Source organism: Oncorhynchus nerka, linkage group LG4, assembly GCF_034236695.1.
Source record: "Oncorhynchus nerka isolate Pitt River linkage group LG4, Oner_Uvic_2.0, whole genome shotgun sequence".
NCBI lineage: Eukaryota > Metazoa > Chordata > Actinopteri > Salmoniformes > Salmonidae > Oncorhynchus > Oncorhynchus nerka.
In genome coordinates, this window is record NC_088399.1 from 54,789,021 (window position 1) to 54,816,226 (window position 27,206).

The 27,206-nt window shown below is 44.0% G+C and overlaps 1 protein-coding gene across 1 annotated transcript; it reads right to left on the reverse strand.

Moving 5' to 3' along the window:
• LOC115128203 (tripartite motif-containing protein 46-like) lies at window positions 1-27,206 on the reverse strand. Its single transcript, XM_029657848.2, has 12 exons — window positions 27,018-27,206; window positions 23,489-23,753; window positions 23,117-23,270; window positions 20,749-20,947; window positions 20,523-20,669; window positions 20,059-20,154; window positions 19,231-19,484; window positions 18,096-18,217; window positions 16,412-16,750; window positions 12,834-13,063; window positions 2,180-2,247; window positions 1-1,866 (listed from the first exon to the last, which is right to left on the reverse strand). The coding sequence occupies exons 1-12, from the start codon at window positions 27,144-27,146 to the stop codon at window positions 1,407-1,409; spliced, it is 2,463 nt and encodes an 820-aa protein (XP_029513708.1). The 5' UTR covers window positions 27,147-27,206; the 3' UTR covers window positions 1-1,406.

Sequence of the window (27,206 nt, forward strand, 5' to 3'; positions counted from 1 at the left end):
TATTTAGCGTAAATTGTTTGTCTGTTTTTAAATTGATTTTTTACAAACATTCTGCCAGCAGGTGAAGTCTACATTTGCCTGCGTCCCAAATGGCACCCTATTCCCTAAATAGTGCACTACTTTTGACCAAGCTTTGGGCCTTGTCAAAAGTAGTATATATGGAATAGGGTGTCATTTTGGAAACAACCTACATTTCTAGAAAGCTTATCATTCATAAGTACTGTTCATAACTTACAATCAAGCACACTTTGAAATAATACAAAATATTCCCTAAAAGACAGTTATAATCAGCAAATGGTGGTCAATATGATTATCAGACATGTGAATTATTTTAACTGCAGTCTCATTCCTACACACACACACACACACACACACACACACACACACACATACACAGTTAAACATTGGAAAAACAACCCATGCACAAACACATTAATCAAGTGATAAAGGTGGCTGAAGCTGAAGCGGTATCATTCAGTTCCCAATTTCAGTATTTCCTCATGACATGTTATCCTCCTAACTCAATCTACTGTCTACTCAATGACAACAGTATTTAGACCAGATAAATCACTTTAGTTGGGGTTGTGATGGAGTGAGTGGGAAGATTTCACTAACAGTCAGGACTTGTTTTCCATTGGAGATACACAGACGTACAGTAGATGTGTAAATAGTTTTAGTACAGTGAAGGGGGGAACTGTTACATGATCAGAAAACTAAGAACCTCCAATTAATTTCTGGATCTCGAAGTCATTTCCACATGGGAGACCAGGTAGGAGCAATTAATTATCAGGTAAAACGGAAAACCAGCAATAGTCCGGACCTCGTAGGGTAAGATTTGAATACCCTGGACATAGATGAACACACAGACAGAACATGACTGAGAAACAGTTTTTCTAAAATAAATATATGTTCTTGCATATATACATATATACCGTAAATATATACAGTATAGCGTGGTTAATTGGTTAATAGAGCAAGCGTCAAAGATAGGAGACATTACATAATTGCCGTGTGTGTAATTTTCCAGCCCCTACTTAAGCAATTTAGCATTTCTGGCAAAATAAAACGTGTAAACCAAAAAGTATGTAAGAAAGTTAAATACATTTGCATATCGGTTGCAATAAAAACTAGTTTTTTTCATACAAATGAGATTTAAAAAAAAAAAAAAAAATGAGGTTACTAACTTTTTGCTCTGGCCAAGTAAATAGCTTACAATTAACTTTACATTCTATGTCCAATCAATCACCTAAGATTAAGGCTGAGATTCAATGCGCCGTTTAAAAGGCAATGTTACTGCGTTTGCAGAGATCCCATTCAGGGTAAACGCTGTAGAGGTCGGCTCAATTGGAAATTACCTTTAAAATGTCAAGCGCGTGCTACACCATGGTTTCAAATTGAATCGCAGCCTAGTTATTCAGATTAGTGACATGTGATTGGATGGTGACCCTCCTGACTGGAGTCTGGTCTGCCATCCGATTGGCCACCAACTCCTGTAACTGTAGTGCCCCTCCGCCAATAAAAAAGAAAGCCGGGCAAACAGGGCCGGAGCAATCGACAGGCCCTTCCCACAGAGGACGGAGCGAGTGGGCATCGTAGAAAGTGACGCGACCCTTCTCAAAGTCAAGGCACACCCCAAGCCTGGGAGGCAGGGGGTAGGTGAGGCCCGTAGGCGAGGAGGCAGGGCTGTTGCCGTTGGCGATGGTGGGGTTGCGGCGGGGGTTGGTGCCATTGCAACCATGGTTGTTATGATGGTTGGGAGCTTGGGGCAGGAAGATCTTGCCCATGCCCATGGTGAGGAAAGAGAAGGGGGGAGGGGATTCCAGGGAATCCTCTGCCCCACTGTCATGGCCACTGTCTGGGTCATAACTACAGGGGGAGGTAGAGAGAGAGAGAGAGAGAGGAAGAGAGAGAAGGAAATAGAGAGTGCGGAGTCATACACACACACACAACTAGGGCCCGTATACATAAAGCGTCTCAGAGTAGGAAGGCTGATCTGTTCCCCCTCTCCATGTAATCTTATTCATTATGATGTAAAATGATAAACTGATCCTAGACCAGCACTCCTACTCTGAGATGTTTTTTTTTATTCAAGCCCTGATAGTCTCTCCTCAACCAATTTTCCATTGACTACTTCCTGTCCACCCTGCACTTTATAGCCTCATCCTCCAGCACCACTCACCGGGGACTGGCCATGTCTTGCGGAAGGTGAAACCACTCCTGTAGTTTGGCCTCTAGGCCCACTCCCACCTGTGGAACAGAGAGAGGCAATGAAAGGGGGCAGCAACATACAGTGGGGTCCGAAATTACTGGCACCCTTGAAAATATGAACAAAACAATGTATAAATAAAAAATTTAAATACTATATTGTATGCTATATATTTGTATTATTATATTCTTGTATACTAATACAATTACTCAGAGTAACATATTCTATTTAACAAGTAATACATAGCTTTTTTATGTATCTACAGGTGCATTTCGGAACATATTCAGACCCCTTGAATTTTTTCCCACATTTTGTTACGCAACAGCCTTATTCTAAAATGCATTCAATTGTTTTTCCCCTACTAAATCTACACAAATTACCCCATAACGAGTAAGCAAAAACAGTTTTTTTTTTTTTTTACAAATTTATTCTAAACAAAAAACGGATCAGATTTACATAAGTATTCAGACAATTTACTCAGTACTTTGTTGAAGCACCTTTAGCAGCGATTACAGCTTCAAGTATTGGTTATGACGCTACAAGCTTGGCACACCTGTATTTGGGGAGTTTCTCCTATTCTTCTCTACAGATCCTCTCAAGCTCTGTCAGGCTTGATGGGGTGTCATCGCTGCACAGCTATTTTCAGGGCTCTCCAAAGATGTTAGATCAGGTTCAAGTCAGAGCTCTGGCTGGGCCACTCAAGGACATTCAGAGACTTGTCCCGAAGCCACTCTTGCGTTGTCTTGGCTGTGTGCTTAGGGTCCTTGTCCTGTTGGAAGGTGAACCCTCGCCCCAGTCTGAGGTCCTGAGCGTTCTGGAGCAGGTTTTCATCAAGGATCTCTCTGTACTTTGTTCCATTCATCTGTCCCTCGATCCTGACTATTCTTCCAGTCGCTGCGGCTGAAAAACATCCCCACAGCATGATGCTGCCACCACGCTTCACCGTAGGGATGGTATTGGCCAGGTGATACGCAGTGCCTGGATTCCTCCAGACCTGACACTTGGCTTTCAGGCCAAAGAGTTCAATCTCGGTTTCATCAGACCAGAGGATCTGGTTTCTCATGGTCTGAGAGTCCTTCAGGTGCCTTTCGGCAAACTACAACCAGGCTGTCATGTGCCTTTTACTGAAGAGTGGCTTCTGTCTGGCCACTACCATAAAGGCCTGATTGGTATAGTGCTGCAGAGATAAGAACCTTCCAGAAGGACAACCATTTCCACAGAGGATCTCTGGTCAGAGTGACCATCGGGTGCTTGGTCACTTCCCTGACCAATGCCAATCTCCCCCGATAGCTCAGTTTGGCCGGTCAGCCAGCTCTAGCCTCGGTGGTTCCAAACTTCTTCCATTTAAGAATGATGTTCTTGGGGACCTTCCAATCTGCAGAAATGTTTTGGAACCCTTCCCCAAATCGGTGCCTTGACCAAATCCTGTCTGAGCTCAACGGACAATTCCTTCGACTTCATGGTTTGGTTTTTGCTCTGACATGCACTGTCAACTGTGGGACCTTATATAGACAGGTGTGTGCCTTTCAAAATCATGTCCAATCAATTGAATTTACCACAGGTGGACTCCAAAAAAAGTTGTAGAAACAACAAGGATGATCAATGGAAACAGGATGCAACTGAGTTCAATTGAGGGCCTGAGTACTTATGTAAATGTGTTTAGTTCTAATAAATTTGCAAACATTTCTAAATTCCTGTTTTCGCTTTGTCATTATAGGGGTTTGTGTGTAGATTGAAGGATTTTTAAAAAAATCCATTTTAGAAAACAGCTGTAATTTAACAAAATGTGGAAAAAGTGAAGGGGTCTGAATACTTTACAAATGCAATATATACGGTTGAAGTCGGAAGTTTACATACACTTAGGTTGCAGTCATTAAAACTCTTTTTTCAACCACTCCACAAATTTCTTGTTAACAAACTATAGTTTTGGCAAGTCGGTTAGGACATCTACTTTGTGCATGACACAATTCATTTTTCAAACAATTGTTTACAGACAGATTATTTCACTTAATCACAATTCCAGTGGATCAGAAGTTTACATACACTAAGTTGACTGTCTTTAAACAGCTTGGAAAATTCCATAAAATTATGTCATGGCTTTAGAAGCTTCTGATAGGCTAATTGACATCATTTGAGTCAATTGGAGGTCTACCTGTGGATGTATTTCAAGGCCTACCTTCAAACTCAGTGCCTCTTTGCTTGACATTATGGGAAAATCTAAAGAAATCAGCCAAGACCTCAGAAAAAAAAATTGTAGACCTCCACAAGTCTGGCTCATCCTTAGGAGCAATTTCCATATGCCTGAAGCTATCACATTGATAAGAGAAATTTGTTCCCCAGGTTCATAACCCAATTTAATTATATTACTCAGTCTACAAACCAGAATTTGTAAGATCCGGGTCGAATGAAACAGACGGAGGACCAGCTAAATAGTCAAAAATGTTTATTCACGGGAACGTTCCCCAGTCAAGAATACAAAACCATTCATTTTATACTGACTTCTCACGCCCACACAACCATACGCACACACAAACAGATACACACACACACATTTACATTTACATTACATTTAAGTCATTTAGCAGACGCTCTTATCCAGAGCGACTTACAAATTGGTGCGTTCACCTTAAGACATCCAGTGGAACAGCCACTTTACAATAGTGCATCTAAATCTTTTAAGGGGGGGAGGGTGAGAAGGATTACTTTATCCTATCCTAGGTATTCCTGAAAGAGGTGGGGTTTCAGGTGTCTCCGGAAGGTGGTGATTGACTCCGCTGTCCTGGCGTCGTGAGGGAGTTTGTTCCACCATTGGGGGGCCAGAGCAGCGAACAGTTTTGACTGGGCTGCGCGGGAACTGTATTTCCTCACACATGTCCTGCTACCCAGCCGACAGAGATTAGTGACCTTGTTCTTGACACGTACTCCCTGTTCTCTCCCAATCTCTAGTCAGGTCGGCACCAAGCTCAGACAGTCTGTGTTTATAATACCATAAAGACATATTGTCTTTAACCTAATTCTGACTAGGACTACACATTTATCGATTATGATTTTATACATACGTTCCATACAATTATATGTTTAAGGGCGGAATATTCAAATCATTCAATTAACAGATAATTCTCAACTAACACACATTCATCTGTACAAACAATAGTACGCAAGTATAAACACCATGGGACCACGCAGCCGTCATACCGCTCAGGAAGGAGACGCATTCTGTCTCCTAGAGATTAACGAACTTTGGTGCGAAAAGTGCAAATCAATCCCAGAACAACAGCAAAGGACCTTGTGAAGACGCTGGAGGAGACAGATACAAAAGTATCTATCCAACAGTAAAACGAGTCCAATATCAACATACCGCTCAGCAAGGAAGACCGCCATAAAGAAACCAGACTACGGTTTGCAACTGCGCATGGGGACAAAGATTGTACTTTTTGGAGAAATGTCCTCTGGTCTGATGAAACAAAAATATAACAGTTTTGCCATAATGACCATCATTATGCTTGGAGGAAAAAGGGGGAGGCTTGCAAGCCGAAGAACACCATCCCAACCGTGATGCACGGGGGTGGCAGCATCATGTTGTGGGGGTGCTTTGCTGCAGGAGGGACTGGTGCACGTCACAAAATAGATGGCATCATGAGGCAGGACAATTGTGGATATATTGAGGCAACATCTCAACACATCAGTCAGGAAGTTAAAGCTTGGTCGCAAATGGGTCTTCCAAATGGACAATGACCCGAGGCATACTTCCAAAGTTGTGTCAAAATGGCTTAAGGACAACAAAGTCAAGGTATTGGAGTGGCCATCAAAGCCCTGACCTCAATCCTATAGAAAATGTGTGGGCAGAACTGAAAAAGCGTGTGCGAACAAGGACTGCAGGTGGTGCCAAATGGGAGTACTTGCCATTCATAGATGGTGGGCTCTGCGTCTCGTTCTATATCTCGCCATATGAACCGGAGCAGTGTGGTGTCGGAAGCCAGTAAACGAATCTGATGAAACATGGCTTTGATGTCTCCACTGATGGCTGTAGAGTGCTGCCGGAACCGGAGAAGGACACCGAGCAAGGAAGGACCTAAGGCTGGTCCGGGGAGTAGACAGTCATTCAGGCTTTGACCAGCAGCTTGGAATGTACAGTTGAAGACAAGTCGGTACTTCCCACCGTGTTGCTGGATAACATGGTGAGGGAGATACCAGGATTCGCTGAGTGGGTTTCCCTCTCCATGAGCGGTCACTTTTGTGACATAGCCTGCCTTCACAAGGTTATGAATCTCTCGGTTTTGAACTTCAGAAATCTCAGGATTCTTCACCAGGCGTCGCTCAGTTCCACGCAGTAGTGGGAGTACAGCCCATGTTGTGGTTGCCAGAGGATGGTTGGGCACCTGTAGCAATGGGGTCGCGTACCTCTGAACGCCATCCAGTTCAGTGGTGGTGCACTTCTCCAGGAGGTCTAATGCATCAGTCATGTCTCGAGCGGGTGACCTCCTGTAGCTTCCGGTTGGAGAAGGTGTCCATCTTCCAGAGCATCTCTACATTCCGAAGGAGGTCAGTGGCTGCACAGGGGGATGGAGCTGGATTGCTTCTGGTGAAGAGGACTTGCTGTGACTGTACAGCTTGGGTGGAGAGAAGTAGATGGGCTGGACCTTGCACAGCCCAAGGATGTATGGACACCAATGGGCCCTCCTTCTGGTCCAGCTCGTATAGGCTCAGTCGGGGTGACGAGATGTGGGTGATCTGACCCAATCAGGATAAGTGGCGCAACTCTGGCCAGGTTAGGAAGAGGCAATCCTAGTAGATGAGGATATTGTTTCTGTATAATATTTACCGGGCAGGAGTGCTCTGGGAGATTCAAGCAATCTGCTGTGAAGGCATTGGTGATGTTATAGGCCACATCCCGGTTCCCTGAAGGTGAAATGCTAAAGGTCACAGCAGCACCTTTCATTTAGATAATCTCAGAACGGTGCGACATGATGTTAAGGGTCTCGGTGTCCCCTCCAGGTTAAGCTGATGGGTGGCCGCGGTGAGAATGATAGTTCTTTCTGACCCATCATCTAGAACGTCGAATGTATCGATGCTTCTCCCTTCACTTTGCAGAGTGACCTTGACCACCTTCAACATGACCCTTGGAGACCGGTTCTGCTGGTCGAGGTACACCTCCTTTGCAGCTCCTACCATGAGCATACTCTGCTCTTTCTGTGTTTGGGGAATTACATCATGCAACACGGTGAGATAGATTTCCTTACAGCGATTGCAGGGTTTCCTTAATGTGCAGGTCTCCGCCTTATGGCTACGGGCACACTTGTAGCATCGCTCGCCTGAGGTGATCCAGGCATGCAATTAAGTTTGAGTGAGCTTTTTTACCCTGGGGCATGAGCCAAGGAAGTGCCCCTTACTATTGCAATATGGGCAGTAAGGCTGGAATTTGATGTTCTTGCTCTTGAGGGGTCTTCTTCCCGGGTTCCTCCCCGTCGTCACTATTTAAGTACATGGTAGTGGGATTTGGCCATTTCTGTCCCTCCTGGCGTTCAAACTCCTTCCTTCCCCCGGTGGCTATGGCTGAGATTGTGGCCTGGTGAGCGATGCTCTTCGCCTTTGCCTTCACCTCCAACCATGCAGACAGGTCTCAGAGCATAGGTGCTTCTCGAGCCCTCTCTCAGGATGCCCTTGTTCAAACAATGTTCAATGAAACTGTCTCTGAGGTACACTGGAAGTTTGCTAAGAAGCCTGTCCACGTGGGAACCACATTTCAGCTCATTCCTGTCTTCTCCTTCAACAGATTGGAGCATCGAGGTCAGGGATTGGAGATGTGTTCAGGATGTTTAGTTCATTCTGGACTAGCTGGCGTGGCTCACCATATCTCGCCTTCAGGGCCTGGAGAGCGGCAGTGTACGGTGTTGCGGAGTGGATAAAGGATTGGGCCAGCCTGTATGCACTGGGAAACCGCAAATGATCTATTAGTATTTGGTATTTGTAGCTTTCTGACAGATGACTGTGAATACCCAGTAGGCTCTCCAATGCCATTTCCAAAAGGACAAATTCACTCTCCTTTCCGCTCTCAAAGTATGGCAGTTTGGGTCTGGGAATTCCATAGGCTGAGGCTACTAGAAGTTTCATAATGTTCGCTCCCTCTTCTGGTTGCGTGAAGGATAAACCCGGGACTTCTGATGAGCCCACTGTGGCCTCATTGGGCAGATCCCCTACTGTCCCAGACCCTCCATTGGTGGCAGCCGGAATTGGGTGAGAGCGCTCCCACCTGATGTTTGAGGACTGGCCTGGCCCTGGACGAGAGGAACGATTTGCCGGAAAGGCAAAGGAGTGATGCTTTGTCCAGATGGAGGAATGCTAACTTGTGTCACTGGCATAGAGGGCGTTGGTGGAGCGGCCTGTCCCCCGTGCTCCATGTTGGCTGTTGACCCCGGAGCCTCCGGGGACTGTGTGCCATGCTGTACCAGATGGGCAGATTGGGAAAGAAAGGCAGATAGGTCAGGTCAACTCCCTGTTCGTTCCTCTCCAGGAAGGAGGAGACCATCCGTGCCTCCTCCAATTCCCTTCTGGCTTGACGGTGCCAGCACTGCTGTGCCAGGTCATTGGCAATGAATTCCAGTTCCTGTAGAGCTCTACGGGACTGCACATCCAATTGGTGACATCGTTCGTCAGCCTGTCATTCCTCCTCAGTCTGACGCTCAATTTCCTCCAAAGCTAATAACTGTATCCTCTCTTGTAGGACAGCGGTGTGTGAATCGCTGAGAGCTAGTGAATGGCAGCTGCAATGGCTACTTCCAAAGGGGTATCCACTGGTCGAACTCCCACTCTGTCTAGAGTGCCTCAACGTTTTCCCATTAGTTAAGGGGTGAGCGGAGCCGGTCCTTGGCTCAGAGGGGATGGTTGATGCTGAAACGTACAGTTGATCCATCACCACTTTTAGCTCTGATGGGCTTGCCCTTTGATGTCAGAAACTCAACCACATAATCCTTAAGATAACCAGGTGATTGCCTTGTTCTTCTGGTGCTGCTGGTGGTTGAGGATGAAGTCATTGTTGCTTTAGGCTTAGCTCCTGGATATTTCCTTTGTTCCAAGACCTTTCCCTCAGTTGGTCTCTCCTCCTCTTCCTTCCAGTGGAGACAATTCTTCCCTCTCCTCCTCCATTTCCTTTTCACCTGTCTTTGGTTCAGTCATCATCCAGCTCGAAGGACAATTGAAAGATTAGTAGAATCTGTGTGGGTAGCTGGACAGGTAGGATGACTGACAGTGAAGGTGAACAGGTGGTCACATGTCAGGTGACAGAGGAATGGATGAGACTGAGGCAGGAATTCCTTTAACCATAAAGTGGTATATTTACTGGGTCGTCTGTGCTGCATAGAAAGGAAACAAATAACATGTATCCGATCAAATTCATCATCCCAAAGATCATATCATAGCAATCATTCATGATTAACATAATTAGGGAAGTGAACAATCTAGTTAATTTAGAAGTCAATAGTAATCATCCGTGAGTCATTTGGGCTCGTAACTATCATAAATCATGAAAGAATACAAACAGTGGTTATTCAATCTATAATCCCCATTAGTTTGATATCAAAGTCAATCAGTTAGCAAACAATGATGTTTCTCATTTCAATTGTCTTCATGTAAACAATGTCCTTACATATTAACCATGTCGATTGCATAATTGGCCTATGAGGATCCGTAGGGCCGTGATCATTGACAATTCACATTACACAATATGTGCGCTCCAAGCCGCGCTCCACGGTAATAACTATAAACAATAACTGATGGCCCACTTTCCGGATCCCAACAGATAGTTCAGATGAAAGATAACAGAGTCGGTGGACTTACGTGGATTCATGGATGCACAGAACTTCTGGATCAGATGGAGTTAAGGAAGAGAAAGCAGTGAGCTCAGGCGATGGCAATTTCCTCCTTTTATGGAGTTGAGATCTGTCGGACGTTTCCACCTGACCTAATTAAAGCGCCCCTGGCCCAGCAGAGTAAGTGGCAATGAATTAAAGAATTATTCCACCAAATCCATGGGCCTTTTCTACACCTACAAACCTGACTTGGTTACACCAGCTCTGTCAGGAAGAATGGGCCAAAATTCACCCAACTTATTTTGAGAAGCTTGTGGAAGGCTCCCCGAAACATTTGACCCAAGTTCAACAATTTACAGACAATGCTACCAAATACTATTTGAGTGTATGTAAACTTCTGACCCACTGGGAATGTGATGAAAGAAATAAAAGCTGAAATGAATCATTATCTCTACTATTATTCTGATATTTCACATTCTTAAAATAAAGTGGTGATCCTAACTGACATAAGACAGGGAATATTTCTAGGATTAAATGTCAGGAATTGTGAAAAACGGAGTTTAAATGTGTTTGGCTGAGGTGTCTGTAAACTTCTGACTTTGTACATCCCCTTTATCCCCTTTATCTACATCCCCTTTATCTGCGGGATTCGGGTACTGTATTGATGGAAATAACTTTCTCTGGTGTGATTATGTGTCGGTATATTAGTCAAAAACCTGCTTGCCTCTGCCATGTGGCTGAAACTTGGCCGCAAGGGGATGTTCCAGCAAGACAATAACCCCACGCACATATCAAAATCAACAAAGGAATAGTAAATTGACCACAAAATCAAAATCAACACCTCCAGCCGAGAGGGCCCAAGGCCCGATCCAGGATCTGAGTGGGTCTTGATCCAGAATTCTAGATACTGTCACAGGTCTGGGTCGGCTCTGATATGATTGTCAAGGTTCTCAAGGAAGGTGTCATTTTAACTGACTTCTCCGAAAGGACCTGTACAGATCCGAAAGAGACTGCTGCAGTAGAGGAGCGAGAGACCTTGTATAATTTATGCTGCTGCTCTTTTCAAGAGTGGCGCGTGTAGCTTGTTATTGTTGTTGGCCAACTATAAGTCATCAAAGTGCAATTGGGCTACAGTCATAGAGCCTCAATGTGGCAAAAGTTAGGAGATATCTATTCAATGGAAGATGGAATTAAAATGACAGAATTAAAAGTTAAGGTGAAGGACAGGCTACAATAACCAAGAGCTAACAGGTAGCCTGCTATACTTAATATGGGGTTGTTGTTATTTGTAACTGTAGGACGAGAAAGAGCATGCAGCCTCAATTAGCCTAGCAGCCTCAATTAGCCTAGCAGCCTCAATTAGCCTAGCAGCCTCAATTAGCCTAGCACCCTCAATTAGCCTAGCAGCCTCAATTAGCCTAGTCTGCTCCCCGAGTCACTCGCTCACAGTATCAAGGCCCCTCCCCACCTGCTAGAGTGGACATCTCTCTCCCTCTCCCTCGAGCTTTATCAGCTCTGGTTAATTAAGTAGCTTAAAAAGTGACTTTTCTGCTTCCCTCATTCGGATCGGACAGGGTTTGGATCTAACCAGGTCTATACGGAACGGGTCTAGTGGTCCTCGGGTTCGTTCGGAACGGGTCACTATTTTAAAAATGAATTTTTGCATGTCGGTTCCGGGTGGAAAAGCCCCAGGTTCATTTCAGAAAGGGTCCAAAAGTTGGACCCGTGAAGACCTCTACTCCAGACTTGAACCCCATTGAATACCTGTGGTTCAAATTGAAGAGGGCAGTCCATAAGCGCAGACAAAAGATAAAGGATTCTGTATGGAGGAATGGACTAAAATCCCTCCAGTCCAATAGTTCTCCAATCTCATAAAACATTTTAAGCACAGTGCTGTTATCTTCACAAGCTGAGGTATTGAAAGTTATTGAAAACAGGGCATAATCATTTTTAGCATTATCTTTTTGAGAAAAAAAGTAATATTACTTAAACAATCTCTTTCTCCGAGCAATTATATTAGTATAAAATAATATAGTTTCCAGATTTTCTTTTGTAGCATACAATATAGCTCAGCATTTTCTTGCTCATCAAGGGTGCCAATAATTTCACACATACATTTTCATACACGTTTTTGTATATAGTATTTTGTATATAGTTTTGTGTATATATACAAAAAAACACATAAATACACACCATACAACACAGTAAGGGCCCATTCTAAATCGTCCTCTAAGGATTTCCCAACTGGCGGCCCACGGGCCAAATGGTTTTATTTATATGTTTTGAGATTTTTATTTATAAATATATATATAGATTTTTTTTTGTGTGTGTGGGGGGGGGGGGTTTCATTGTTGAACATAAGACTGCAAAAAATACAGGATATCAGCTCCAAGTGATTTTCATTTAAGAAATCTGTTCCCAACTATTTTCATGCATACCAGAGAGACGTGATCATATCAAAATCAAATCAAATGTTTTTTGTCACATGCGCCGAATACAACAGGTGTAGGTAGACCTTACAGTGAAATGCTTACTTACAATCCCTTAATTAACCAGCAATGCAGTTTAAGAAAATACCCCCAGAAAGTAAGAGATAAGAATAACAAAGATTAGAAAAACTCTGCCTACGGCTGAATCTAGTTGCTGATCCCTGCCCTATGCACCTGTGGAGATTTGAAAGGATTTGATTGGTATAAGCAATACGGGTTAACTTCCACCTAGCAGAGGGCAAATCCTCTCAGATCTCCACAGGTGAATATGGCACTGGCCTTATGGGACGATTTGGGATTGAGACAAACTCTCCTCCCAGTCATTCCACTTACTTTGACCAGATAGGAGCCGGGCTCCACTGAGCATGCCCAGTAGTGCCTGCCCTGGGTGATGGCCACGTCGCCTACCAGGAGGTCTGCAGTCAGGTGACAGGAAGTGAGCGCTCGGTCGGCGGCCTGCATCAGGGACAGGCCGGGAACACTCCGGGCACAGCGCTGCTCCTTACTCACCACCAGCCGGTCGGCATGGAGACCCCAGCGAGAGTCCAGGTAGAAATTTAACACTGAGAGAGAGGAGGCCAGGGGAGGATAGGGAGATGGAAAGGGGGAAAGAAAGAGGGAGGGTGGAAGGAGGAGTGCATAAGTAGGAAGGAGGGAAGAGGTGGGTTTGGATGAGATAGAGTAGAGAAGCGAAGTAGGAGAGAGGGAAGACGATAAGGGCACAGAGCAGGTAAATACAGGGTAGTGCTGAGCAATTAGTGCTTTTTGAGGTTGGTTCGATTATTCAAAAATAATCACTTTTTTATTTTTATTTCGATAAAAGAAATTGACATTAAATGCAATGTGTATTATGTGGGCTGAATACTGTAGAAACACAGAATAAAACAATGATGGTAGTGACCGCTTATTACTTAACCATCATTTATTCACATTATTTCATAAAATATTTGTTTTATTTGATAACTTTGTATTTAATTCCAAGTCATCTCATCTCTATAGAGCTGCTGCCTATGCTGTCTGAGAGAATAACTATTTTAGACATTTGTCAAGGTAAATAAGGCATACTTTTATGACTGCTCAATACCAACAATCAATCACTTAGAGCATGTATTTACAGGCTCGTGAAGCAACTGCTTTCTGTTCCTCTTCATTGCACGTTCTCTCTTGTCTCAGTCTCTGTGTCTGCTCCGCACAGACCAGACAAGTTCAAGCGGGCACGCAATAGATTATGGTCATTGTAGTTCATTATCAGGTTTTCTGTGCTAAACAATGTAGAATATTTTGCCTGTTGAAAACTAAAACTCCCTACTACATCGCACAGTTCAGGCTTGATCTGAGTTATCTATACAGAAACCGCACATTGAGCTCACAGAACAAAACAGAACCAAGTGGAATTCAAAATAATTGAACCGATGTCGGTCAATTAGTTGTTCAAAAAACAAAAAATAACAGATATTTCTGTTAATCGAGCAGCACTAATACAGGGATAGAGTAGTAAGATGCAGTATATTCAGAAAGTATTCAGACCCCGACTTTTTCCACATTTTGTTATATTACATCCTTATAAATGTTTTTCCCCTCATCAATCTACACGCAATACCCCATAATGACAAAGCAAAAACAGTTTTTCAGATTTTTTTGATAATTTCTATTAAAAAAAAAACTGTAAATATTATATTTACATAAGTATTCAGACTCTTTACTCAGTACTTCGTTAAGCACATTTGGCCGCGATTACAGCCTCGTCTTCTTGGGTATGACGCTACAAGCTTGGCACACCTGTATTTGAGGAGTTTCTCCCATTCTTCTCTGCAGATCCTCTCAATCTCTGTCGGGTTAGATGGGGAGCATTTATTTCTGCACAGCTATTTTCAGGTCTCTCCAGAGATGTTGTTCAAGTCCAGGATCTGGCTGGGCCACTCAAGGACATTCATAGACTTGTCCCGAATCCACTCCTGCGTTGTCTTGGCTGTGTGCTTGGGGTCATTGTCCTGTTGGAAGGTGAACCTTTGCCCCAGTCTGAGGTTCTGAGCACTTTTGAACAGGTTTTTATCAAGGATCTCTCTGTACTTTGCTCCGTTCTTCTTTCCCTCGATCCTAACTAGTCTCCCAGTCTCTGCTGCTGAAAAACATCCCCACAGCATGCTGCCACCACCATACATCATTGTAGGGATGGTGTCAGGTTTCCTCCAGATGTGACACTTGGCATTCAGGCCAAAGAGTTCAATCTTGGTTTCATCAAACTAGAGATTCTTGTTTCTCATGGTCTGAGAATCCTTAAACTCGAAGCAGGCTATCCTGTGCCTTTTACTGAGGAGTGCTTCCATCTGGCCACTCTACCATAAAGGCCTGATTGGTGGAGTGCTGCAAAGATGGTTATCCTTCTGGAAGATTCTCCCAACTCCACAGAGGAGCTCTGTCAGAGTGACCATTGGGTTCTTGGTCACCTCCCTGACCAAGGCCCTTCTCCCCTAAGTGCTCAGTTTAGCTGGGCGGCCAGCTCTAGCAAGAGTCTTGGTGGTTCCAAACTTCTTCCATTTATGAATGATGGAGGCCACTGTGTTCTTGGAGACCTTCAATGCTGCAGAAATGTTTTGATTCTCTTCCCCAGATCTGTGCCTCGACACAATCCTGTCTCGGAGCTCAACGGAGCTCAACGGACAATTCCTTTGACCTCGTGGCTTATTCTCTGACATGCAGCGTCAACTGTGGGACCTTATATAGACTGGTGTGTGCCTTTCCAAATCATGTCCAATTAATTGAATTTACCACAGAGGTACCCCAATCAAGTTGTAGAAAACATCTCAAGGATGATCAATGGAAACAGGATGCACCTGAGCTCAATTTCGAGTCACATATCAAAGCGTCTGAATACTCATGTACTTAAGGTATTTCTGTTTTTAAATTACTGAAATACTGTTCTCGGTTTGTCATTATTTGGGTATTGTGTGTAGATTGATGAGGGGGAAAAAACAATTATATACATTTTAGAATAAGGCTGTAATGTTACAAAATGTGGAAAAGGGGTCTGAATACTTCCCGAATGCACTGTATAGAATCAAGGCAACAAAGAAATAACTGAGAGGCTTAACAGAGAAGAGGGATAAAGAACTGTCATGCAACTCCTCTGGAATGAAAAAAGGAGACATGGACTAGGAGAGAGGGAGTCAAACTGTCTTTCATCAACAAACTAGAAACTAATAGAAAACAGTCAAAACAGAAGGTCAATCAAAGGAGAAGGAGATGCATCTTTCCTAAATTGGGATTATTAATATTCCTGAGGGAAACATAGCAGAATAGAATCATTTACCAAGGGAGACATTGACCACTCCGGACTTCCCAGACTCATTAGCATAGATCTCAATCAACCAAATCCATTTGTTAAGCCTCAGGTTTTAACAAATAGCAAACCTCATCAACACACTCTGAGATCTCATTATGGAGGGAGAACGAGGGTGGCTGGGAGGACAAGATATGCATGGTATAAATGTAAAAAGAAGTAGAGAGATATGTGCGAAGCAACAAGAGGAAAAATGAGAAAAGAGTGTCGATGCTCACATTAACAGGCAGATGGAGAGATGTGGATTGAGAGAGTGGACCTAGGAGTGGAATGAGAGAGCTGAGGAGAGACGTGTGAAGACAGTGTTTAGAGGAGGGGTTGGATAGAGAGATGGGATGGGAGGAGAGTTGGATGGTATGGGTAGAGAGAAGGATGGGAATGGGCAGAAAAATAGAGAAATTAGTCATTAAGATGATCTCTATGGATACTGTTCTGATGCATATCAGTTATACCAATACTGATGAGATCATGTGTGTGTGTGTGTGTGTGTGTGTGTGTGTGTGTGTGTGTGTGTGTGTGTGTGTGTGTGTGTGTGTGTGTGTGTACCTATAGAACAGTGTATAGACCTCACCTGGTGCTGGCGGGGTGTGTAGGTACACCTCCTCACTGTACTCCCCGAAGCCTGCCTTGTTGCAGCCTCTCACCCTCAACACATACACACTGTCCATCTCCAACCTGTCAATCACAGCACTGGTTCCGCCCACCTCCTCCAGCCGCTGCCAGCCCCAGCGGGCCGCAGCCAATCGCCCTTGGATTCCACCCCTGGCTCCGCCTCCTGGCACCACCCCCCGGCGACGATACTCCACAGAGAAGTGCCAGGCGGGGGCGGATTCCTGAGGCAGCCGCCAACACAGGAAGAGCTGGTCATAGGCCAGGGTCTTTTGGGTGTCAATAACAGGGGCCAGAGGAGCTGATGGGAAAAAACATTACAGCTGTCAGTCAGATGTTGGATACAAAAATATACTCTCTGGCTTGATTACATATGCAACACTACCAAATGTTCACTACAGTTTGCTAATGCATAGTTGAAGATACAGTATGATTCAGTAAAACAACATAATTAATGGCAGACTCATCGAGATGATGTTGCCATGAGCAGCACCGCAGATATTCAGATGAGCGCGATGCAACACTTTGCTCTCACACAGCCATACAGAGTATCTGCGCATGGGTGCGCTTCACACTTCTACAACGTGATAGCTACAGGACAAGTTTAACCTTGCGCTTTAACACTCTTAGTTGTTGCGGAAATGGACCCACTCTGCTGTTTATCTTGTGCATTTATTTCATCTTGCTGAGTCTACCTTTAAATTGAATTACCACCAAAATGTTACATGATTGTATTCTGTAGTATGTAATTTCTCTTACATCCTCTCTTTCCCATCCTAAATCCCTTTTTCAATACTCTGGCTCTAACCCTGCTCTCTGTTTGACTATTCCATTATGTCGCTATAGCCCTCTCCTCCATCCTCCGCTCTCTCTGACTGACTCTACCCTTAATGTCTCCCTAGCCTCCTCCTTTATCCTCCATCCTCCGCTCTCTCTGACTGACTCTACCCTCAATGTCTCCCTAGCCTCCTCCTTTATCCTCCATCCCCCGCTCTCTCTGACTGACTCTACCCTCAATGTCTCCCTAGCCTCCTCCTTTATCCTCCATCCCCCGCTCTCTCTGACTGACTCTACCCTCAATGTCTCCCTAGTCTCCTCCTTTATCCTCCTCTCCTCCGCTCTCTCTGACTGACTCTACCCTTAATGTCTCCCTAGCCTCCTCCTTTATCCTCCTCTCCTCCGCTCTCTCTGACTGACTCTACCCTCAATGTCTCCCTAGCCTCCTCCTTTATCCTCCATCCCCCGCTCTCTCTGACTGACTCTACCCTCAATGTCTCCCTAGCCTCCTCCTTTATCCTCCTCTCCTCCGCTCTCTCTGACTGACTCTACCCTCAATGTCTCCCTAGCCTCCTCCTTTATCCTCCTCTCCTCCGCTCTCTCTGACTGACTCTACCCTCAATGTCTCCCTAGCCTCCTCCTTTATCCTCCATCCCCCGCTCTCTCTGACAGACTCTACCCTCAATGTCTCCCTAGTCTCCTCCTTTATCCTCCTCTCCTCCGCTCTCTCTGACTGACTCTACCCTCAATGTCTCCCTAGCCTCCTCCTTTATCCTCCTCTCCTCCGCTCTTCTCTCTCTCTGGCTGGCTCTACCCCTCTACCCCTCCCTAGCCCCCTATCCCCTCCTTTATCCTCTCCTCTGTCTCACCCTGGATGAACTGCAGGTTTGTGAGGAGTTTGAGCTCTTTGGAGACGTCCAGCTGGAAGTGTCTGAAGGAGGGATCAGCAGCCAGAGAGAAACACTGCAGCCCCTCGATGGACGTGGATAACCTTGGAGAACGAGGAGAGAGGGGGGGGGGGGACTTTTAGAATAGTTGTTTGGAAGTAGATAACAAGTCCGAGAAGGGAGGTATGCACTACGCAGACTTAACCACTTTATTATTAGGGTAATACGCAATTAGAGTAACTTTAATTGATAGCAGATAGATTCATCTTGTTTAATCCAGAACTAAAGTCTCACGTAATTGGTCAGCTGCTTGATTACATTTTGGGTCCATGCATGTTAAGAGAAGGGACTAAGAACCGCTAGAATAAGGAGCAGAACCGGAACGAGGAGCTCCAACGTCTGTCCCCTCCCCTTCCGAAATCCAAAAGATGCTAATACCTGCGAAATCGTGATTTGACCAGTTAACCAGTTACAAAAAACCCAAACAACGGAACTACTGCTGCTTGTTATCCCACGCAACCCATTCCATTCCCTACAGATTCTATGGTACCAGTTATGTTTACATAGACCTGTCCACGAGAGATTACAGATACTGTAGATTAATGAGACTACATACTGCAGCAGTCTACTGTCTACCTGTATAACTACATGTCTCATGCCACTAATCCCGTGTCAGTCTAACAAGCCATCATTGGAAACAGTGAACACTGGTTGGAGCACAACGACATCGCCAAATCCACACCACGTTCTCTTTCACAAACAGGTCTACTGGCTCCCTCTTGTGGCCATTTGTCATTTTGCTGATGCCGTGGGATGAGCAATGAAAGCATACACAAGAGGGAAAGAAGAATAGACAATAGACATTGATTGAAGGACCGGGTGAGAGAAAATAGAACAATAAGAACAGAGAAACAAACAAAGAAACAAACAAAGAAACAAACAGAAAAATCAACAAAACTATGGCGTTAAAAGAGCCCTGGGTATTCGTCCAAAATATAACCCTATTCCCTACAGTGCACTACTTTGGATCAGAGCTATATGGGGAATAGGGTGCTATTTGTATAAGCTTCCACGCTGTCTGCTGCCCAGCCAGTCAGACCTGTTGTGTGTAAAGTACCTGCTGTGTGTCTGGCGCGCTGCCTGGACGAAGCAGGGCGGGTCCGTCTCCTTCAGCAGCTCTTGGGAGAACGCCATGAGGCCTGCATGCTCTAGCAGGCTCCGCCTCTCCGCCACCTGGCCCGCCAACGCCTCGCCCCGCCTCTGCCGTGCCCCCTCCAGGGCCTGAGACAATGAGGCGTGGCGCTCAGCGAGGAGGGCGGTCAGGTCTCTCACACTCTGAGACAGCTGCTCCCGTGCCGCTACGCTGTTCGCCTGTGGACAGACAGCAACACACAGGAGTAGGACCGTAGAGATATAATGTATTTCAATCAATATTATTCCAGGATCATGTTCTATTTCATTCTGTGGTTAAGCCTGGCTACGCTGTTCAACAGTCAGACAGCAACACACATGGAGGTTAGGAGGACCACAGAGATGATGTATTAGACAGCAACACACAGATTAGGACCATAGAGCTATGTATTATGAATACAGTATACTGTACATGAGCATATGATGTCTACTGTGGTAAACAATGCTCTCTATGGTGGTGTGGTCAGTAGCATCAATAAATTAGCCAGCTAACTTGCTTACATATTATTATATATTATTGCCCGCACAGTGGAGCTCATATGATGAATTGGCCATTTTTTTTACAAAAGAAAACTTGGTCTAATTGACTCAACATCCAAAAACACATATCTAAGGTAAACTTTCTTAATTAATCAAAAGTTATTTCTGGTTGTTTATCAAAGTTAGCCCGGCTAACTCACTGATCCTGCTTTGTGGTATACCCCTCTGGCGGGTTATTTCTGGATCTCTGCAGACTGCAGTATTATTTAGTTACCTCTGTCTGAGTGGTGGCACTCTCCAGCTGTGAGATCTGGCCCAGCACTGTCTCCTGGTTGGACAGAATGTAGTTCATCTCCTTGGTAATCTTGTCCTGTCAAATAAACAAAGAGTTAATGCCCTGACCAGACTTAATCCTAATGCACATCAGTAGTTCTGTATGACCCTACATTTGAACTGTATTCGTCTCTTATACACTGGATGATCTAAACCCACAGTTCAATGGCGACTTACCCCTTTTCTGCCATGCACTGTACTACTAGACTAACGACCAACCATTGAGGGCCAATCCCCATTGCGTGTGATATCCACTAATGCAATTGATTATAACAATATTGCCATTTAGGTACTTTTATTCAAAGCAGCTCAGGTATTACATACATTATCCAGTCAATTCCACAGAAAAAGGCCAATGCAGGAACCATGCTACAACCAATTAAGCCATTGCACCCGGATGCCTACCTTGAGTGTCTGGTATGCCTGGGCGACTGGCGCCACCTTGTGCCCGGCGTGGACTCGGCGCAGCTTGCAGAGCGGGCACAGCAGCCGCTGGCACGTCCTACAGTAGAAGTGCAGACGCTCCTGGTCATGCTCCGGACACGACAGAACCTGGAGGAGGAGAGACAAGAGGGGTGAGAAAGGAGAGAACAGAGGTTTGAGAGAGGGATGAGAGAGAGGCAGGCCTCACCTTGGGCCTGAAGTTGAGGGTGGGCTGGACGTGTTCGTGCTGGGCGCGAGGAGTCCCCCAGGGGTGGTAGAGCTTGAAACACTCGTTACAGAAGCTGGCTTGGCAGTCGGCGCAGCCCTTAGTGGCCTCCAGGGACTGGGGAGGCTTGCAGAACTGACACATCACAGCCACGCTGCCCAGGCTCACTGTGTGTCTGTACCTAAGAGAGGGGGGAGAGAAAGATAGAGGGGGATGATTAAAGGAAGGAAGGTAGGGGAGAGAGAGAGAGAGAGCTAGAGAGAGCATGGGTGAATTAGGGCAGGATAGTAGTAGATAGGGAGTGGGCGAGGTTGTAAAAGGCGAAATGAAGAGAGACAAAAATAAGAATGATGGATGGAGAGAACAGGGCCAAGACAGAGAGAGAGGGGATGGGTAGACCGGGTGATAAATAACATAAAAGAGGTTACTCTACATGGGGAAAATAAGCTTTTAGCAGTTACACTGCAGTCGTCCAGTGGAAGTGCAGTGTCTTTCTGCTACAGTAGGTTGCTGCAGTGTGTTGCAGTCTGGGAGCTCTGCTAATTTCCTCTCTAGGTCAGCTCCATGCTAATTAACAAGAGTGGCACCCTATTCCCTATATAGTGCACTACTTTTGACCAGGGTGCTATATTTGGAAAGCAGTACTTGAACACATTCTCTCACTGTGTGTGTGTGTGTGTGTGTATGTGTGTGTGTGTGTGTGTGTGTGTGTGTGTGTGTGTGTGTGTGTGTGTGTGTGTGTGTGTGTGTGTGTGTGTGTGTGTGTGTGTGTGTGTGTGTGTGTGTGTGTGTGTGCGTGCGCGTGCGTGTGCGTGTGCGTGCGTCACGGGTGAGATCTGAACCGACTGGAAAACTAACGTCTTCAACAGACCAAGAGGAAATTCCTTCCTGATGGTGACACTGATTTTGCAGGCAGGGTAAGGCTTGGCAATATGGCCAAAATATCATACAGTATCAAGGTATTTTATGTTTTTGAATCATAAAAGTTCTAAATTTGCTTTACGAGAAGTGTGTTACCATAAGAATGGCAACACATACATTCTAAGCAATGTCAATGGGTCTTTCTCCCTTCTGATTGTTTTATACTGTTCAATTCAACTTAAAACAAAAATCATTTTCAGCATTTTCATACATTTCTGCATTTCCTGCACTCATTTGAGATCATTTCCACACTGCCACGTAAGGGCTGCACGATATGGGCAAACAATTTTAAATCAAATGTTGCAGTTGCGATTTAGAGCAAACCATTTGGCTGAACTGTTGGAATAATGGAAATAGAATGATTATTCTAATTCTATAGTTAGACTATAATAGTGGGCACTTTGAATACAGTGTTGTTCGACATGACAACGAATAAAAATGCCATGGAGGAGTTATTGTGACAGGGTAGGAACCAAAGTGATGGTCAGTGTTTCATAGGGGACCCTACAACCTTTGGTTACATTGAATGTTTTCTCTTAGATACTTCATGTAGCTAACATGTTCATGCTTCGCATTTTCCTCTTGGATTTAGAAGATGCTGTTGCACAAACGACATGCTGATTTAGGTCGCACCATCCCTGGTATTATCAGGCTGTATAGCTAGTTACGTTTGCTCTGACTCAGTATATGTATTAGCTAGCCAGCTAACTAGCAATTAGCATTAGTGGCAATTTTGGCCCAACCTGCTAAGAAAAGACAAACTAGCCATTTGCAGATGTAAGAAACACAAACTAATAGTGTAATTATAGAAAGCTAGTGGATTTATATTAAGAAGCAAAGTGAAAACAGCATCGTTGTCATCATTGTTGCATGTGCTGCATTGACCACTGAACGCAAGGGTCTCGTGGTCGAGGAACAACAAATGAGCTCCTTGAGTGACAGGGTGAGGGGCTAGGTCTGTGTGGAAAGCAGCATGGAGAGAGGTGACTATAAAAATGGACATTACCTATGGTGTATCACATTTAACAAACCAAACATTCAATATCCGTTATAGAAGGTAAAGTAAAAACCCAAACCAGTCTGTGCATCAAAATACGGTATACCACTAAGCCCTAAGGCAGGGCTACATCCTTCCTTACAGAAAAAACACGATTTCACAAGTGGCAAATCACATTATTTCATGTGAATTTTCACATGAAAATCATGTGAAAATGGGTTCATGGAACACTTTACATGTGATCACGTGTTTTCACATGTGTAGTTTCATGTTATCACATGTTGTTTTACAGGTTATTACATTAACTTCACATAAGATCACATGGGATCACATAAAATGTATGTGTCTTTTCAGTAACATCTCACAAGACCAAGACCTGTGCATAGTGCATGTGTGCGTACTTGCGTGTATAAATGTAAGTGTGTGTGTTACCTCTCTACAATGCGCTCCAAGGTGAGGTTACGCAGGCAGTCAGTCAGGCCCTTCTCTCCCAGCTCTACCTCTCTCCCACAGGGCGGGCACGGAAACAACATCGCGGGGGGCGGTTCCTTACGCCGTCGCCCCGGCGACGGATATGTCCCAAATCCTGGACAAAGGGTGACAGAGGGGGAGAAGTCAGTCAATGGGATGAGGAGAGAGGGATGGGTAGTGGAGGAAATAGAGAGAAAGAGAGAATGACTTGTGTATTCCCAACGCATCCCCAGACTAGTCCTATTGATCTTCACTTGACATTGAATCTAAAGACACATACACACACTCTCTCTCACGTGCAAACACACATTTACACAAACACACACACATTACCTGAACGTAGCACGCGGTCGATGGGTCGATGGTCGGCCTTGCTGGGCATGGGCCTGCGTGCCTGGCGGGGAGAGCGGGTGTTGGGGGTGGAGGCAGGAGAGTTGGGCTCGGGTGGCAGCTCCGGAGGAGGGTAGCCATTTTGAACCAGGACCTCTGAGGCACACATCAGGCAGACGCTGTGCTGACATGGCAGGACCACGGGCTGCTTGACGATCTCCTTACACACTGGGCAATGCAGTTCGCACTCCATGCTCTTCACGTTAGACTGGGGAGGAGGGAGAGTCAATGAGGTAGGGGTCTTGTGTGGCTCGGTTGGTAGCACATGGTGCTTGCAATGCAAGGGTTGTGGGCTTGATTCCCATGGGGGACCTGTACAAAAAACTATGAGAATATGTGCACTCGCTACTGTAAGTCACCGGTCACTTTGATATTCATGGGTCACTTTTACTTTGATATTCAAGGGAATGTTAGGGTTAGGAGCTAGGGTTAGGTTTAGGGTTAAAAACTTCTTAGGGCTAGGCCCCTTTTTTTCTCCACTTCCTGTCTGAATGACATGCCCAAAGTAAACTGCCTGTTGCTCAGGCCCTGAAGCCAGGATATGCATATAATTGGTACCATTGTAAAGAAAACACTTTGAAGTTTGTAGAAATGTTCAAATAATGTAGGAGAATATAACACAATAGATAAGGTAGGAGAAAATCCAAACAAAAAACAACCGGAACTGTTTTTGAGAGAGAGACCATCCTCTTAGAATGGCAAGTAAATAAGGTCATTTTGGAAATAAGCCCAAATTAAACAAGCCAATTCCTATGGCTTCCACAGGGTGTCAGCAGTCTATGTTCAAGGTTTCAGGCTTGTAACTTCATAAACGAATAAGAAATGTCAGTTTTAGTACAGGAATACAGTCTTGGAAATTTGTGTTTGCGAGCGCCATGAAGATAGGACGCACCTGCTAAAATCGGTTTCCTATTGAACATACTTCTTTCCGTAAGAAACATTATAGTTTGATTACATTTTAGGGTATCTGAGGCGTGAATAGAAACATATTTTGACTTGTTGAAAAAAAGTTTATGGGTAGATTTTCGGATTCCTTTATCTGCATGTTGAACGAGTGGATTATTCAAATCAATGGCGCCGACTAAACTGACTTTTTGGGATATAAAGAAGGATTTCATCTCACGAAACGACACTACATGTTATAGCTGGGACCCTTTGGATGACAACTCAGAGGAAGATTTTCAAAAGGTAAGTGAATATTTGATCGCTATTTGTGAATTTATAAAACCTGTGCCGGTGGAAAAATATGTTGATATGGAGCGCCATCCTCAAACAATAGCATGGCATGTTTTCGCTGTAATAGCTACTGCAGTTAGATTAACAAGAATATCCATAATTTCTATGATTATTTATTTGAATTGAGCGCCCTCCAGTTTCACCAGAAGTTGTCCCGCACTCGCTAAAACAGATCATAATGAGTAAGATTACATGGACAGGGGGGACCTGATCCTAGATCAGCATTCCTACTCTAAGTGAAGGAAATTAATGAATGAATTAATAAAATCACCATGTCAACTGTAGAAGAATCAGTAGCCTAACTGTTGCAGGATGCATCAGGGTAGCCTAGTGGTTAGAGCGTTGGACTAGTAACCGGAAGGTTGCAAGTTCAAATCCCTGAGCTGACAAGGTACAAATCTGTTGTTCTACCCCTGAACAGACAGTTAACCCACTGTTCCTTGGCCGTCATTGAAAATAAGAATTTGTTCTAGTTAAATAAAGGTAAAAAAATAAAATACTGATAGCAGCTCTGGTAAAAGTCTTCAACCTCATGGCTTGGTTTTTGCTCTGACTTGCACTGTCAACTGTGGGACCTTATATAGACAGGTGTGTGCCTTTCCAAATCATGTCCAATCAATTTAATTTACCACAGGTGGACTCCAATCAAGTTGCAGAAACATCAAGGACGATCAATGGAAACAGGATGCACCTGAACTCAATTTCGAGTCTCATACCAAAGGGTCTGAATACTTATGTAAATAAGGTATTGCTGTTTGTTTTTCAATACATTTGCAAAAAAAGTCATTATAGGGTATTGTGTGTAGATTGATGAGGGAAAACATGTTTATTTAATCTATTTTAGAAAAACAAAATGTGGAAAAAGTCAAGGGGTCTGAATACTTTCCAAATGCACTGTAAGTGGTCTATTTTCCAAACTCTAAGTACAAAACTCTAAACTGATAACACTTGTAATGGCCCCTATCTTTTTAAATAACTTTTGATTGTGCATTCATTGGGGTTGCACATATCTTTCACACCCGAGTCATTCATGCAAAATCACCAATGCATCAGATAATGACAGGTTCGCCACTTAGTTATTTAAACTACTATTTAATCCAACAGCAAAACAATACAATATACACATTGTGAGCATGTTGGGAAATAGGTCAGTCTTACGTTTTCATTATCCTTATACAGTACAAACGTAGGACAAATCATCAGAAATATGGTGTATAATTAAAAATAATAATAACATGTTTTATTGTCACATACTGTACTATGGTGTTGTATGTCATTTCTGCCCCTTGCAACATTGGACATGATCACCTTTTCTATGTGTTTCTATACAGTATCTCCTATCTCTCTGCTCAACCAAATGAATCAGCTTACAGTGAGTGTATCAATGAAATTCAGATAATGAGTGGAATATATGGTTATATACAACCCAGCTATTTCAGCAGTGCATTGTAATTCCAAATGGTAGCACATAAGAGTAACTCTTTCCACATTGTCCTATTGAAGCACACTGGCTTCTGGAGAATGATCACATCCATATACAGTATGATTTAGTTTTCCCTTCCCTTTATATTTTATCTAGGCACTACATCAGTTTAGTTCAGTAATTAAGTTATGAGCAGTTTGATTAAGTGATAATGAATTGTAGTGTTAACAAATGATAAGAATATCATATCAAATGTAGGCTTAAAGTGAATGTTTCATTTTGAAAAGCAGATAATTCAATTGAAAATGCATCCAAATTGAGTGATTAGAGTGATTTGTTGCAGTGAACAAGTGACTGTGAATTCGTTTGTTGTACTTGGTCAATATAAACATTTGATTAGAGTTTTGAAACATGATCTGTTTAGATTTTTGTGCTTTTGTGACAATGCACCAAAGTTATATTTTTAATATAATGTATATGAAGCCAAGCCCTCCACACACACACATCACATCATAAAACACGCAGATCTGAAGGTCAAAGAAAGATCATTTATAATTTACCAGCACGATATGGTTTGAGTCACACTGTCTCTATGTCATTCACCAATGTCAACTCCGTCCTGTTCTTTCTTGTTCTACTCGAGCAATATGCTAGCCAGGTTATGCTACACTGGCTACAATCCACTGAGGTCCACAAATGATTTGTCCATATAGGACCTGCATTCCATGTTAAAAGCCCAAATTGCTTCGCAATGCAATATCTGTCACCGGCTTGGTTTCCAGAACACGCGTTGTGATACAGGGCAATTCTTACCTTCAGCTGGAATCTAGGCGCCATGATAGGATTGTTTCTTCCACCGTAATCGGAGCGGTGCTCTCGGAGAGGTGACACTAGAAACTGAAAGCGGGGGGATTTCTGCCCAACTACAAGGAGGTGTGACATGGGAGATTTGTGAGATGTTAAATATTATAAAGACTACCTTTTAATTCCTGTTGATATAGT